This window comes from Myotis daubentonii, chromosome 14 (genome assembly GCF_963259705.1).
Source record: "Myotis daubentonii chromosome 14, mMyoDau2.1, whole genome shotgun sequence".
Taxonomy (NCBI): domain Eukaryota; kingdom Metazoa; phylum Chordata; class Mammalia; order Chiroptera; family Vespertilionidae; genus Myotis; species Myotis daubentonii.
The window spans coordinates 34,232,391-34,245,062 of NC_081853.1; the positions used below are offsets into that span (position 1 = coordinate 34,232,391).

Sequence of the window (12,672 nt, forward strand, 5' to 3'; positions counted from 1 at the left end):
TGGGAGTTTTATGTGTAATAGCCAAACTGGAAACAACCCAAATTCCCATCAAGGACTGTTACTCAGCAATGAAATAGATGAACCATTGATGCACATAACAATGAATAAATCTAAAAGTAATTGCCTGGGAATGTGGGAAGGGAGGGATGACAGGAAGGAGTTACAGAGGAGCGTGAACAAACTTTGGGGGCAGTGGTTATGTTCACTATCTTGATTGTGGTGATGACTTCACATGTATGTACATATGTCAAGCTTGTTGCATTGCACACTTTATATAGATGTGATTTATTATATGTCAATTATACCTGAATAATGCATATTTAAAGTAAGAGCATCCCGTAAGTATTATCTATTATAAACTTTAGTGCTATACTGAAAAATGTTGTACATAACATTTTTTAAAAGCATTTCATCAAAAGCAATATTCAATGATTGAGTCTATCGCTGTCATGCAATAACCTAGCTGCATTTTTCATTTTCATTTTCAAGGGATACTCATGAATAAACTTGAATTAAGGAAGACAATCCAGACTTTGAGGTCAGGAGACATGAGTTCATGTGCCCACTCTATCACCTGATATTTGACCTTGATTTTTCTTATATATAAAATAATGTCCAGTTACATCCCATGATTTCTCTAAGCGTCAAGTTAAAAATGGATGTGAACATGTTCTGAAAACTATACAGCAACATGAGTATATCAGGCAGTATGAGTAGGGAGGAGAGGTGATACGAACACTTTTTGAAGACTTGGTATCAGAGAGCCAGCAAGATTAAAATAAATCTTAACAAAAACAAAACAAACAAACAAACAAGACCTCACACCAGAGCAAGGGATATACCCTGCATCTTCTTAAATCCTTTACTCTGATATTCCTATGTCAGAATTGCCTGGGACACTCTTAAAAGTACAGATTTCTGGGTCCCACCTTATACTACTGAATCAAAATTGCTGGGGGAAGAAACAGGAATCTGAGTTTTACAGAAAGCTGCTTGCTTGATTCTGGTGCAACCAGTACATCAGTCAGTGGACAGTCTTTTGGAAACAATCACCTTGACCTTATCACATCTCAAGGAGAAACATGAGCTACCTTAGGCTCTGTTGCTCAGATTCAACCTGGCTTCAGTCTCCAGAAAAGATCATCATCTGCCATAATGGCTGGGATGCAGAAGGGCTTGAAACATCTTTCAAATAAGCATTTAGTTTTGAGAGCATGTCTTCTATCATCATTCTCCTTCTTTTCCTGAGCACCGATGTGCTGTTAGGATTTTTACGGGCCCTGAGATTATCTTTGGAAATGACCTACCTTGGCAATGCAAATGCGTATTGCTTAATTTCTTTCCAACCAGTCATTTTCTTCAAAAACACCTCGTCATTCAGTGTTGCATGCTGGGAGCTTGCCTTGGATAGTCTGTCTGAGCTGCATGGCTTGATGCCACTGTGAACTTTATACCCATGTGGGATCATCATTTGAAAATCAAGAAGTGAAAAGAAAAGCAGAAGGGTCGGTGCAAATCAGCCATTTGTGCCATTTGGGGTGGTTAAAGCAGAGGGAAATAGACCAGAATTGGATGGACTGTAAGCCTGCCTTTCACTCTATTCTTCCATCCACAGGAGAGAAGGTTCCTTGTCTGTGTCTTAAGGATATCAGATCCACCTAGAAATTACTTCTTGGGGATCATTTTGAAATTCTCTATCAAAAGATACCATATGAATGTAATTAAATAACTTATTATATGCTCATTATTCTACAAATATGGACCAGATGTTGCAAAGCTATGTCTAGAGGTTAGGCAGGGAAATTCATGGAGAGAGAAGAGGTTGGAAACTGGAGAATGAGTGCCCCTTACGAATAGGGCAGTTGCCACATGTTGCCATGTGTGAATGTGGCTTTTCATCCTCTAATTCTCATTTTGTTGATAAAGAAACTGAAGCCTAAAGAATCAAAATGACTGAGTCAACATGATAGCCCCAAAGTAAGGCATACTCAAGACCAAGGCAGTTATCTTCATATCCATTCTCCTGGCCTTTTTTATGCTGGGAATTATGAGTTACGTATCCTATGTAGAGTAAGATTGGCTAAAATGGGCACCTACACAGTCATTTACCATTACTGTGCCACCAGACATCACTAATCTATGACCGATTTCTTTCCTCCTGAGCCCACATGTGCCCTCAGACTCTGTCATTCTAAGGCTCCAGGCAGTCATTAATAATTGATCCATCTTGCTGCCCTATTACCTAACAACACTAAATCTTTAAATACAAAGCTTCAGATTATCCCATCTAATAAGATTTTCCTCCTTGAAATGGCTCATTCTCTGAGGGTCCTTCCTTGAAGATTTTTGAACTGCTTGCCATGGTGACTTGATGGAGCGTATTTATGGTTTGCAAGAAGGTGAAGCACCATAAAATTAATTTGCCTAAAGGTTAATAATAAAAAGCCCTAATCCTTGATGGGTTTTCTCTCCCTCTCTCCTTGCAGGTTGACAGAACAGAGGTGATTCGCACCTGCATAAACCCAGTGTATTCAAAACTGTTTACTGTGGACTTTTACTTTGAAGAGGTGCAGCGCCTGCGGTTTGAGGTCCATGACATCAGCAGCAACCACAATGGGCTGAAAGAGGCCGACTTTCTTGGTGGCATGGAGTGCACACTTGGCCAGGTGGGTCAACAGATGTCCCTTCCTTCCTCTCGCCTTTGAAGGATCTTTCTTCCTCCCATTTTTTCTCTCCTCTCATTCAGCCCATGCTTGTTTTCTCTTGGTTTTATTTTCTTTTACATGCAACATTTTATGATTTTCCATGCACTGTCATATCCATTATGTATATAATAAGAGCCTAAGCAACCGTTATGGCGGAACAACCAGAATGACCAGTCACTATGACACTCACTGACCACCAGGGGGCAGATGCTCAACTCAGGAGCTGCCCCCTGGTGGCCAGTGCGCTCCCCAGAAGCCAGCTCACAGCTGGCGAGCAAACAGGGGTGGCAGGAGCCTCTCCCACCTCCAAGGCAGCATTAAGGAGCAGCGAGCCTAGCGGTAAGGAGCAGCCAGCGAGCAGGCAGTTGGTAAGGAGTGAGGAGTCCTGGACTGCAAGAGGGCGCAGGTTGGGCTGAGGGATGCCACCGCCCCCCCCCACCCCCTACCCCGTGCCACAGTGCATGAATTTGGTGCATGGGGCCTCTAGTATTTACATAAGGATGGTGCTACAAATATGTGAAGAGTTACCTATTTTGCAAAATTAATCATTTTTCTGAATTCCTTCATTTATTTAACAACTTTTTATTGAGCACCTACTCTGCTCTGGTTGTGTGTCTGTGTTAGCCATATCCTGATACATTGTAGATTTCCATCTCCCAAATCAACTGTGAGAACCCACACACAGGGAATATTGTGCATTTACATGTATTCCAAGCCTCTTGTGCCCAAAATAGCCCAGGACAGGGGCTACATAGATATTTGGTGAACAAATAAATGCTTTTACGTAATCTTCACAACACTGATATGAAGTAAAAACCATTAGTGTGTATATTTGTCAGTGAGAAAACCAAGACGCAGAGAGGTTCAGCTTAAGCACCGCACTAAAAAGTGGCAGAGCTAGAACTTGAACCGGGTCGGCCTCCCTCCTAATCCCATCATTTTGCTTCTATAATACCCTTCCATTTCCCTTCCCTTCCCTTCCCTTCCTGCTGTACCCAGAACTTTAGTAGGTGCTCGGGGAAGATCTAAATGGAGACATAGTCCCTGGGCCCAAGTATCAGACGCTCTTGATTGCAGAAGGCATACTTTATGCATCTCAAATAGAGCAACTTATGATGCTTCCTTAAGCCACAGCGAGAGTGAATAATGTGGACCTGCAGGGAAGGGAGAGCTTTCTGCTGGCTAGAATCAAAGAAGTCATTGTGAGACCAACTGCTGAAAAAAATATAGTTCAGGGGTTGGGGAAGAAAGCAAGATAAACAAGGCAGAGAGGTCAGAACAACCGTGGCCGGGGAAGGGGCGGAGGACACCAGTTTCACTGAACCAAGGTCAGACGCTGATTTACTGTGAAACCAGTGAAGCTGAACTTCAGAGCCCCTTTCTCCTGTGGATTTCTTCAAAGCTCTGTGTTACATTTTTATTTGTCGTTTTGTGCTTTTTTCTCAAAGAAGGATTCCAAATTATATGAGCCTCTAACTCCATGAAACCAGCATCAGTTCCGTGTGGAGATAAAAGTCTGCCTGGTAGAGAGAGGGCACATATGCATGTGGGCTTCTTTATTTGTTTTTACCAGCCCGCATGCCACTTGTCGCTAAAAAGGAATGTCTTCCAGGTGAACACTGAGGGACAAGATAGACAGTGTCCTCAGTTACCCATTTCCGGCGAGTATAGTGATCACTTTCATAGGATTCTTCCTTGTTCCTTAAATGAAAGGCAAAAGCCCAACGTGGAAGTATGGCTGAGGGGAGGCAGACAGAGAACCTGGCGTATATTTCACAAATATAAACTTTCTTGTGACTTTTGAACAGAATTGATGGCAGATAGTTCCAGGGCCCTGCCAGGTACAGCATCCAAAAAGTAGCCATTGAATGAATAAATGAGTAAATGAATGAGTTTAAAGCGGACTTCTGTAATGTATAAATAAATTTAAAAGGCGATTAAAATGGCATCTTTTAGAGACATAAATGAGCCACTCCAAGATTTTCCCTAGATGATGGGTCTCCCTTATGCATAAAAGTCAAATCCTGTCCCAAGAAATAGATGTAGATCGATGTATGCGTCCTGTCAATAAGCGATCTTTTTCATCCAAAGCTTTAATCATTTTGTCTATGCAAGTGACCCTCACGCTTACATCTTCAGTCTCTCACAAACCTCATCAAGTCCTTGACCCTCTATTTTGTGCCAGGCATTGTGCTTGGTGCCAGTATATAGTGTTGAGCCAAAACACATTGTCCCTGCCCTCCAGCAGTTCAGGGACTAGCTGGGGATAGAGAGGGAAGCAAATAATTACACCAGCAATTAAACTACAACCATTATAAATCTTGCTAAGGGAACAAATAGAATAGGAGCCCAAACATTAAGAGAATGGCATCAGGTGGAGAGGAGGTCCTGGAAGACTTCTGATGGGAAGTGATATGTACAGTGAAACTTGAAAGGAGAGGAGAGTGCATCCGGTGAGAAGAAAGAGGAACACAGTCCAGGCAGCTGGGGAAATTATGTACCCCCTTTCCCAGGCCAAACTTCAGGATCCTGTAACCTGTCTTCATTTCATTCATTTAGCAACTCATTCTGGATTGCATTGAGAATATACTTTTTATCAGTTTATTAAATAATTTCTCTCGTAATTAACATTTATTTTTATATATATTTATCTGGTCCCCGTACTTAGTCTACAAGTTTCTTAAGGCCAAGGCCACTTTTAGCACTTCTTTGTGTCTAATGGAACACCATGTTTTACATATCTTAAGTGTTCAAGTCAAATGTATTGATTAGTTAACTTTGAAAAAATTTTTTAACATGATAAGGTTCATTCATTTATTCTTCTTTTTTCAACAAGCATTTAGCAAGTGCCAAGTACCATGCTAGGTACTATAGATACAAAGATGAAAAAGACAGAAGCCCTGTCCCAGAGGAAATTATCATTAGCTGGAGACACAGACTAGGAAATAAACAATTAGTATGCATATTACTAAGTGCTACATTAGGGGTGTTTCCCAGGGCCTGTGGGGGAAAGACACATCTCTGCCTCATGGGAATCTTACTGATGGATCATCTTAAAAAAAAAAGTCTGGAACTGAATCTCTAAATGATGAGTAGGAATTCACCAGCAGAGAAAAGGCCAGGGATGGGGTGGGGGGACAGGGGGGTGAGGAGACAAGGATTCTCCTGGCACACAAAAAGACATAGCAGCACAAGGATGAAAGAGAACATCAACATATCCAGTTGATCATATAAGCATGGGAAAGGGATAGAGGAGTCTAGATAGGAGAGGAGGAGCCAGACCATGAGGCTTTTAAATACCTTTCTCTAATGTTTGTAGAACATGGTGGACATAATGCACTGGAGGCCCTGAAGGGTGTGAACTAGGGAAAGGTCAAGATTGGATGTATGTACTAGAAAGATCACTTTGGCATTCCCATGAAGGGTGGATGGGGGAGGATGGATATGGAGGCAGGGAAATCAGTTAGGGAACTAGTGCAGTAACAGGAAAGAGATGAAGAGGGCAGTGGTCATGGAGGTTGAGAAGAGGAGAGCCAGAGAAGAGCTCATCCAAGGAGGAGTACTGAGATACCTGGCTTGGGTTACTGGTGAAGTCATATGAGATTGAGGAGTGAGTTGGGGAATAGAATGTGATGCTGGCATGTTAAGCTCGGGATGTGTATGGAGAAACCAGGTCACAAATTGGTGGCTGACCATGTGGGTTTGGAGATGATAAGAGATTTAGTAGCTAACTCCCTGAAGGTGGTCATTGGTAGCATGGAAGGAGTGAGATCCATCAATAAGAATGCTTTAGTTTTATTTTTGGAGGGAAATTTATTGAGCATATAAACAAATCATAAAGGATTTTTTTAAAGAAATCATTGAGTATGTAAGAACATCTCTACTCTCACATAAAACTGTAAACTTGATGTTGTCTTAAATTAAAAAACTTTTGTTGGGTGTTTCTATGTGTAGAATAACATACCAGATACATGCATTTGTAATGAGATCTTTGTGAAGGGCAAGCAGTACTCTTAACCTCTATAGTTTCAAAGATTCTGACATTTTTGTATGAATGAGAGTTTTTCTCTGTGTTTTTTAAAGTTGTTCTCTCTGGTGTGATCAAGCAAAAAGAAAAACCACCAACATTTTTCTTCCTTAAACTCCTTGTACTGCTTAGTTAGACAGGGAATGACTGGATGTAGGAGCTGTTGAACAACCTTAGGAATGGTGTGGTCAGACCTCAGGCACAGTTCTGTAATGCTCAAGTATACATTAGGCTAGGAAGCCTAATGGTCTAGCATTCAATCCCAGCTCAGCTGCTCTCAATTGTATGTCTTGAGCATATTCCTGTAGCTACTTAAGCCTCAGTTTCCCCATTTACAAAATGGAGATAATAGTAATGCTGGCCTTAAAAACTATTGTAAAGATCAGCAAAATACATATAAGGTGCTTAGCAGAGTCCCTGGCACAGAGAGAGCACTCGGGATATGGAAACTGTTATTAAGGTGGTAAGAATCAAGGAAATGGTGGGGAAATTGACACTCGTAGGGACCAACATTGCTGTTAAGGAGTGAAGGTGGCAATAAAAAGCATGAACACATTGTGACAGAACACTCATGTCCTGGACAATTAGGAAAACTGAACTTATTTTGCCTCAAACTTGAGTACTTTATTTAATCAAAGGATTCAGTGTACGTGTGTGTGTGTGTGTGTGTGTGTGTGTGTGTGTGTGTGTGTGTGAGAGAGAGAGAGAGAGAGAGAGAGAGAGAGAGAGAGAGAGAGAGATTTACTTTTCTCAGACTATTTTCAAGTAAAAATGGTTTCAAATCAGGGGCAAGTGTTCCAATTCCTACCTGGCCACAACTGATGCTGAAAAGGAGAGAGAAAGTGACTTCCCAAAACCCAGGCAGCAGTCACACATTCAAAGCCTGTTTCCTCAAAGCTGTCTACAGGTCCTTGCTCTGTCCATCTGCGATTGACACGTTCTCACTCTGCCATGTGAAACAGCAGGACTCGCGGCCTTTAGGGAAGGAAAATAGCAGCCCCGGGCATGCTAGCAATTGGCATTGACCATGAAGTTGGTACAAGCACAGCAAGTGACTTAGCACTGAGCAATTATGCCAAAGGAAGGTTCACGTCCCCCAAGAGCACTCAAGGCAGAACTGCATGTTCTCGGCAGATGGCTGAGGGGGGCAAATCACAGGGATGCAGGGCGCTTGGAAAGCTGTGTCTCCTTCTGGCTGAGCGTGGAGAAAGCCTTGGATTTCTGTTGGCCAAAGGGAGACCAGGAGCCAAGCCTGCTGCCCCCAACAGAGGGCATGTCAAGGAGACACATGGCCCCTCACCAAGTAGAACAGCCAGCTGATCTTCTATGATACAATGGCTTTTTTTTCTTTCACTGCTTATTAACTGTTTCATTCATCCCAATATTCTTCTACCCCTTCATGTACCGATACAGTGGCCAATGAGTCTGAAAAAATAAAGTAATAAATACAGCAGCTAACTTTCTATAGGTCCTTTTATTTACCAGCCACTAGGCTAGGCACTCACTATACCTCAGTCCCTTCCCTTCTCCATGCCTTGGAGGACAGTTATAATTGTGCCAAGTCCTCCTCTCTTCATTGCCATGTGGCTCTTCTTTCATGTATTTCCCCCCTCCCCAAAGTTCAGAGAACATCTGTTTAAAGAACCAAGAATGTCCTGCTTTCTGTTTTCATACATGGAGCAGGAAATCTGTGACCCCTTGAAGTAATCTTAGACTGTCTGGGGTCTCTGACCCTCATTCCCGAGAGAGCTCATGTACCATCTTCCCTCAGAGAAGCTGTTCTCAGATTTGAACTGCATCAGAATTTCCTAGAGACCTATTAACACACAGAGGGCTGGGCCCCTCCCCCAGAGTTCTTGATTCAGAAGGTTTAGCGAGAGACCCAATATTTGTATTTCTAAGTGATGGGGATGCTGTTGGTTGGGGGCCACACTTTGGGAACCATTACCCCCGAACCTTGGGGAGAGGAATGCTAATGAGTATTGGACACTGTATCATTAGTTTTCATTGTGAAAGAACTAATAGTTGAGCCAATTGTCTGGAGAAATTAAGGAGGACAAAGAGACCATCTGGAGAGCAGGAAAAACAAGTTTCATAAAGTTGACAGTCCCACAAAGGACTGTGGACATGGCTTTGAGCTTATGTTCTTGGCGAAGGTCTAGATTTCTGGAGTTTGCTCTCTCATCCACTAAATGTAGCTGACGGCCTATTATCCAGACTGTGGGTTCCTTTCCTGACACAGGTGAGTGTTAGGGTTGCATCAGCCACAATGGCCCCTTGAAGGATGGGCAGACCACAAGCTGTCAGTGATCAGTGGAAATTTGGTCTCAGGTTGGGGTGAACCCAACTGGAGTACACTGGGGTATGACAGTGAAGAGGGGTTATCCAAACTCTGTGTCATGCCCATAGTGCGATTCCTCAGATTGGCATTTTGTTGCATAACATCTAATATCTTCATGGCATAAAATTGACGGCCCAGGGAAGTCAATTTTACACGTTACCCTGGCAACTCATTTACCTCTGCTTCTCACAGGAAAAGCTTTTCCTTTGCAGAATTAGAGTAAGCAGAAGCTCCATGAGTGATAAATTATGCTACAAGTCAATACCATCGCCTCAGTTCCCCGGAACTGGCTGAGAAATCCTGGGAAGTAGTACTGCTTCCCATGCTGACTGCTGTTCTGTTCATTGGTGGGTGGGATTCACATAGAATGATTGTGAGTGAGCAAGCCTTTAGTTCTCCGAGGAGAACAATTAATTATTTTTTGTCTTTCTCTCTGCTATCTTTGTCAGACAAGTAATCTTCTTAAAACTCAGATCCTAGGAAAATTCCTCTGCTTTCTCTGGAGTCCACTATTTGTACCTTCAAATCTCCTTTTTGACATCCTGGACAGGAGTCTTGAGCCCTCGGTCCTGGATCTGCCACCAACTCCCTGTGTGATCTTGGGCAGCATGCTTAACCTCTCTGATGTAGTGACCTCATTTATAGAGGGACATTTTGTTCTGATTAATCTCTAAGTTCTTAACAGTTCAATAGTCAATGATTCTCATTCCTCTCTTTCCTTTCCCCTTGTGTCTGAAAATAAGCATTGTCCCTGCATTCTCATCCCTTTTTAGAATGCTTGGCCTGTTCTCAACCCCACCCCATCTCCTGCTCTTCTCATCTATGATATAGCATGTCATTCAGCCGCAGACTGTATCTCCTCCCTAAGAACCCCCTCCCCAGGAAAGCAATTCTTTATGTCTACTTAATTTCAAAGATAGTTTTTAAAAGATCTGTTTCATGGCAATTAAAATGGACCTGTGTTTAACATCCTGTTCCATACACATTCACAGTAATAGGATATCTCTCCTAACTCCTTATGATTACATGGCATCAGGGCAAGAGATCTGGGCCTGGGTGAGAATTTGCAAGGACTGATATGTCACTACTGAAAAGCAACTCTTGCTGTTTGTTGTGGTCCCAACCTTTTAAACCAGGATGGTTCAGGGTAGTTGGCCCCCAGTTCACCCCACCAGTGTGCTCTGGACCTGTCTACCCATACAAGGAGCCACATATGCCACTTGGTTTTGTTTTTTAAATATGTTTTTATTGATTTCAGAGAGGAAGGGAGAGGGAGAGAGGGATAGCAACATCAATGATGAGAGATAGTCATTGATTGGCTGCCTGTTGGACGACCCACACTGGGGATCCAACCTGCAACCTGGGCATGGTGCCCTGACCAGGAAGCAAACCGTGACCTCCTGGTTCATAGGGTGACGCTCAATCACTGAGCCACACCAGCTGGGTGCCACTTGGGTTTGAAAGCAGCTCCCGGGACCTCTACCAAAGCTCCCAACCGGCTTTCATTCCAATCCCTGTCACCCACTCAGAATGACTAACTGGAAAAATCCACTCTGCACCCTGTCTCCATGGTGTTTACACGTGCCCTCCCGTAATTTAGTCCTTGCCTTTTCCCTGCAAACATTGTCTTGCTATAACTTCTCAGTTAGCATCCTTGAGTGCCTTATACAAAAATACTCTGTACTTGAAGCATGAGACACTATAGCACCAAAAACTAAATCCTCAATATGCCAACTAACCAAAAACTCAATTCACTAAATAATACAGTGGCCCCCAATTTAATTCTCCACCAATTATTTTTATTTACCAAAAATGAGATTTTGAACAATTTATAAAGTTATTTTAATTATTTTAGAACTTGCAAATTTTGTTGTTTGTTTAGTTTAGGCTACTTATGAAATTTAGTTGCTGATTATCATAAACATTCCTGAGTATCCAATGTATCATAAGACTAAACTATTTCTTCTTTCCCAAAGGGGGCGGGGAGGGAGGAGAGACGGTACCAGCTCTTAAAGAACCCATTTCTTCACAGACCACAGGAGTAGGAGGACATGTTTCTACAATACTAGTAAATCTAGTAAAAACATCATAAAACCTGCCTGCTGATTTCAGAGAACTCATATTCAGGTAGAGGAGTATGACACTTAAGTATTGTATCGATTCTTAAACATATGAAGAACTTCAAAACATGCAAAGGATCCTAATTTGGGGGAAATGCTTTGGCTGAGGAATTTGTGAGGCTGTGCCCTGTTAGGTGTTTGAGAGAGCATTTTACAGATGCCGCAGGTAAGGCTGGGTCCCCACGGCACTGCCCCCAGGGAGAAGGTTTTGCGTGGGATGTCTGATGCTGATTGTTTTTAACACTATTTTTGATTACAGAAGAGACCCCGGAGGGCTGGGAACATTAATAAGGAATAGGTTAAGGAAGCATCCATGGAACTGCATGGACATTCCCCCCCCCCCCCCCCCCCCCCCGCCAAAGTCTAGAATCTCCAATTCAAACCTAAGAGAATATTTTTATTAATAAAGTTCAGGGGAGAAAAAAACCAATAACTGCTTGGGTTACACAATCACTCCCAGGAGTCTTGGTTTCAGATTTAAGGACAAAAATGAAGGCAGGTGTGAATTCATTAACTATGTTTTGGATGGAATGTGAACCTTTGGGGCATCTCTGTGCACCAGGGCAGGTCGGGTGAGACCCTGAGTGAGCTGGTTATATGCTTCACCCCCTCTTCCTTGGCATCTGCCTCCGGGAGCCTGAGGTTTGCACACATTCCCAAGCCAGTCATCAGGAACAAAGGAGCGGAAATTCTTCAAACCTCTCCCTCTCTCCAATGAGATTCAAGCCAGGAAAAGCCAGTATTACAGTCAATTTGTTGTGGGGTTCCAGTGGAATCAGAACAGCTTGAATTGGGGAGGAAGAGAAAAGCAGTGCTGAGCTTAGCCAGGGTCAGCTCTTTGATGCTCTGGTCCTCTGCTCAATATTTCCAAGGAGAGGATCCATCCTTCCATATTGAGTATCCTGGTAACAACTGTAGGGTAAACCAGGACTCCATTCACCAAGGGCTAGGCCATCCCAGTTTATACCCATTGCCGTGGTTTCATCATTAGCACTGTCCCCTTTCATTTTCAAAAGTGTCCCAATTAGAAGAATATGATTGATGGTCCCTTTGTGATAATGGGTCCTTTTCCTAGCTGACATTTACTAAGAGTTGATCATGTGCCAGGCATTTGTGAGCTTGGTGCTATCAATGTTATCATCATCACCAACAGGCCAAGATTACACATCTCCTGACATGGCAGAGCCAAGATGCAACAATAGGTATTTGGATTCAAATTCAGAGTGCTAAGCTCTTCCTCCCTTACTCCTAAACTGTACTAACGTTGAGCTTCCATTTCATGTACTTAATAAGAAAAATGTCCATATGCCTTTACAAATCTCCCAAGTCTTCCCACTGATCTTCTCATAAGCGGTCAGTAGAAGGGAGGAAGGCTGGTATTCGGGGGCCTTGCTGTAGCCATGGTGTTGTGTTCAGTGAAGCCAGTGTGTCTCCACTTGATAGATCAAGAACCAGGCATTGAGAGCTCAACTAATTCAT

The 12,672-nt window shown here is 42.8% G+C and overlaps 1 protein-coding gene across 4 annotated transcripts in view; it reads left to right on the forward strand.

The window, feature by feature from the left end:
* The window catches only part of CPNE4 (copine 4), a 347,796-nt gene that overhangs the window by 218,722 nt on the left and 116,402 nt on the right, over positions 1–12,672 (forward strand). For all 4 annotated transcript variants that reach the window (XM_059663961.1, XM_059663964.1, XM_059663962.1 and 1 more), the window contains exon 3: positions 2,487–2,666. In XM_059663961.1, the coding sequence (XP_059519944.1) occupies positions 2,487–2,666 (180 nt within the window). The remainder of the gene's footprint in view (positions 1–2,486; positions 2,667–12,672) is intronic.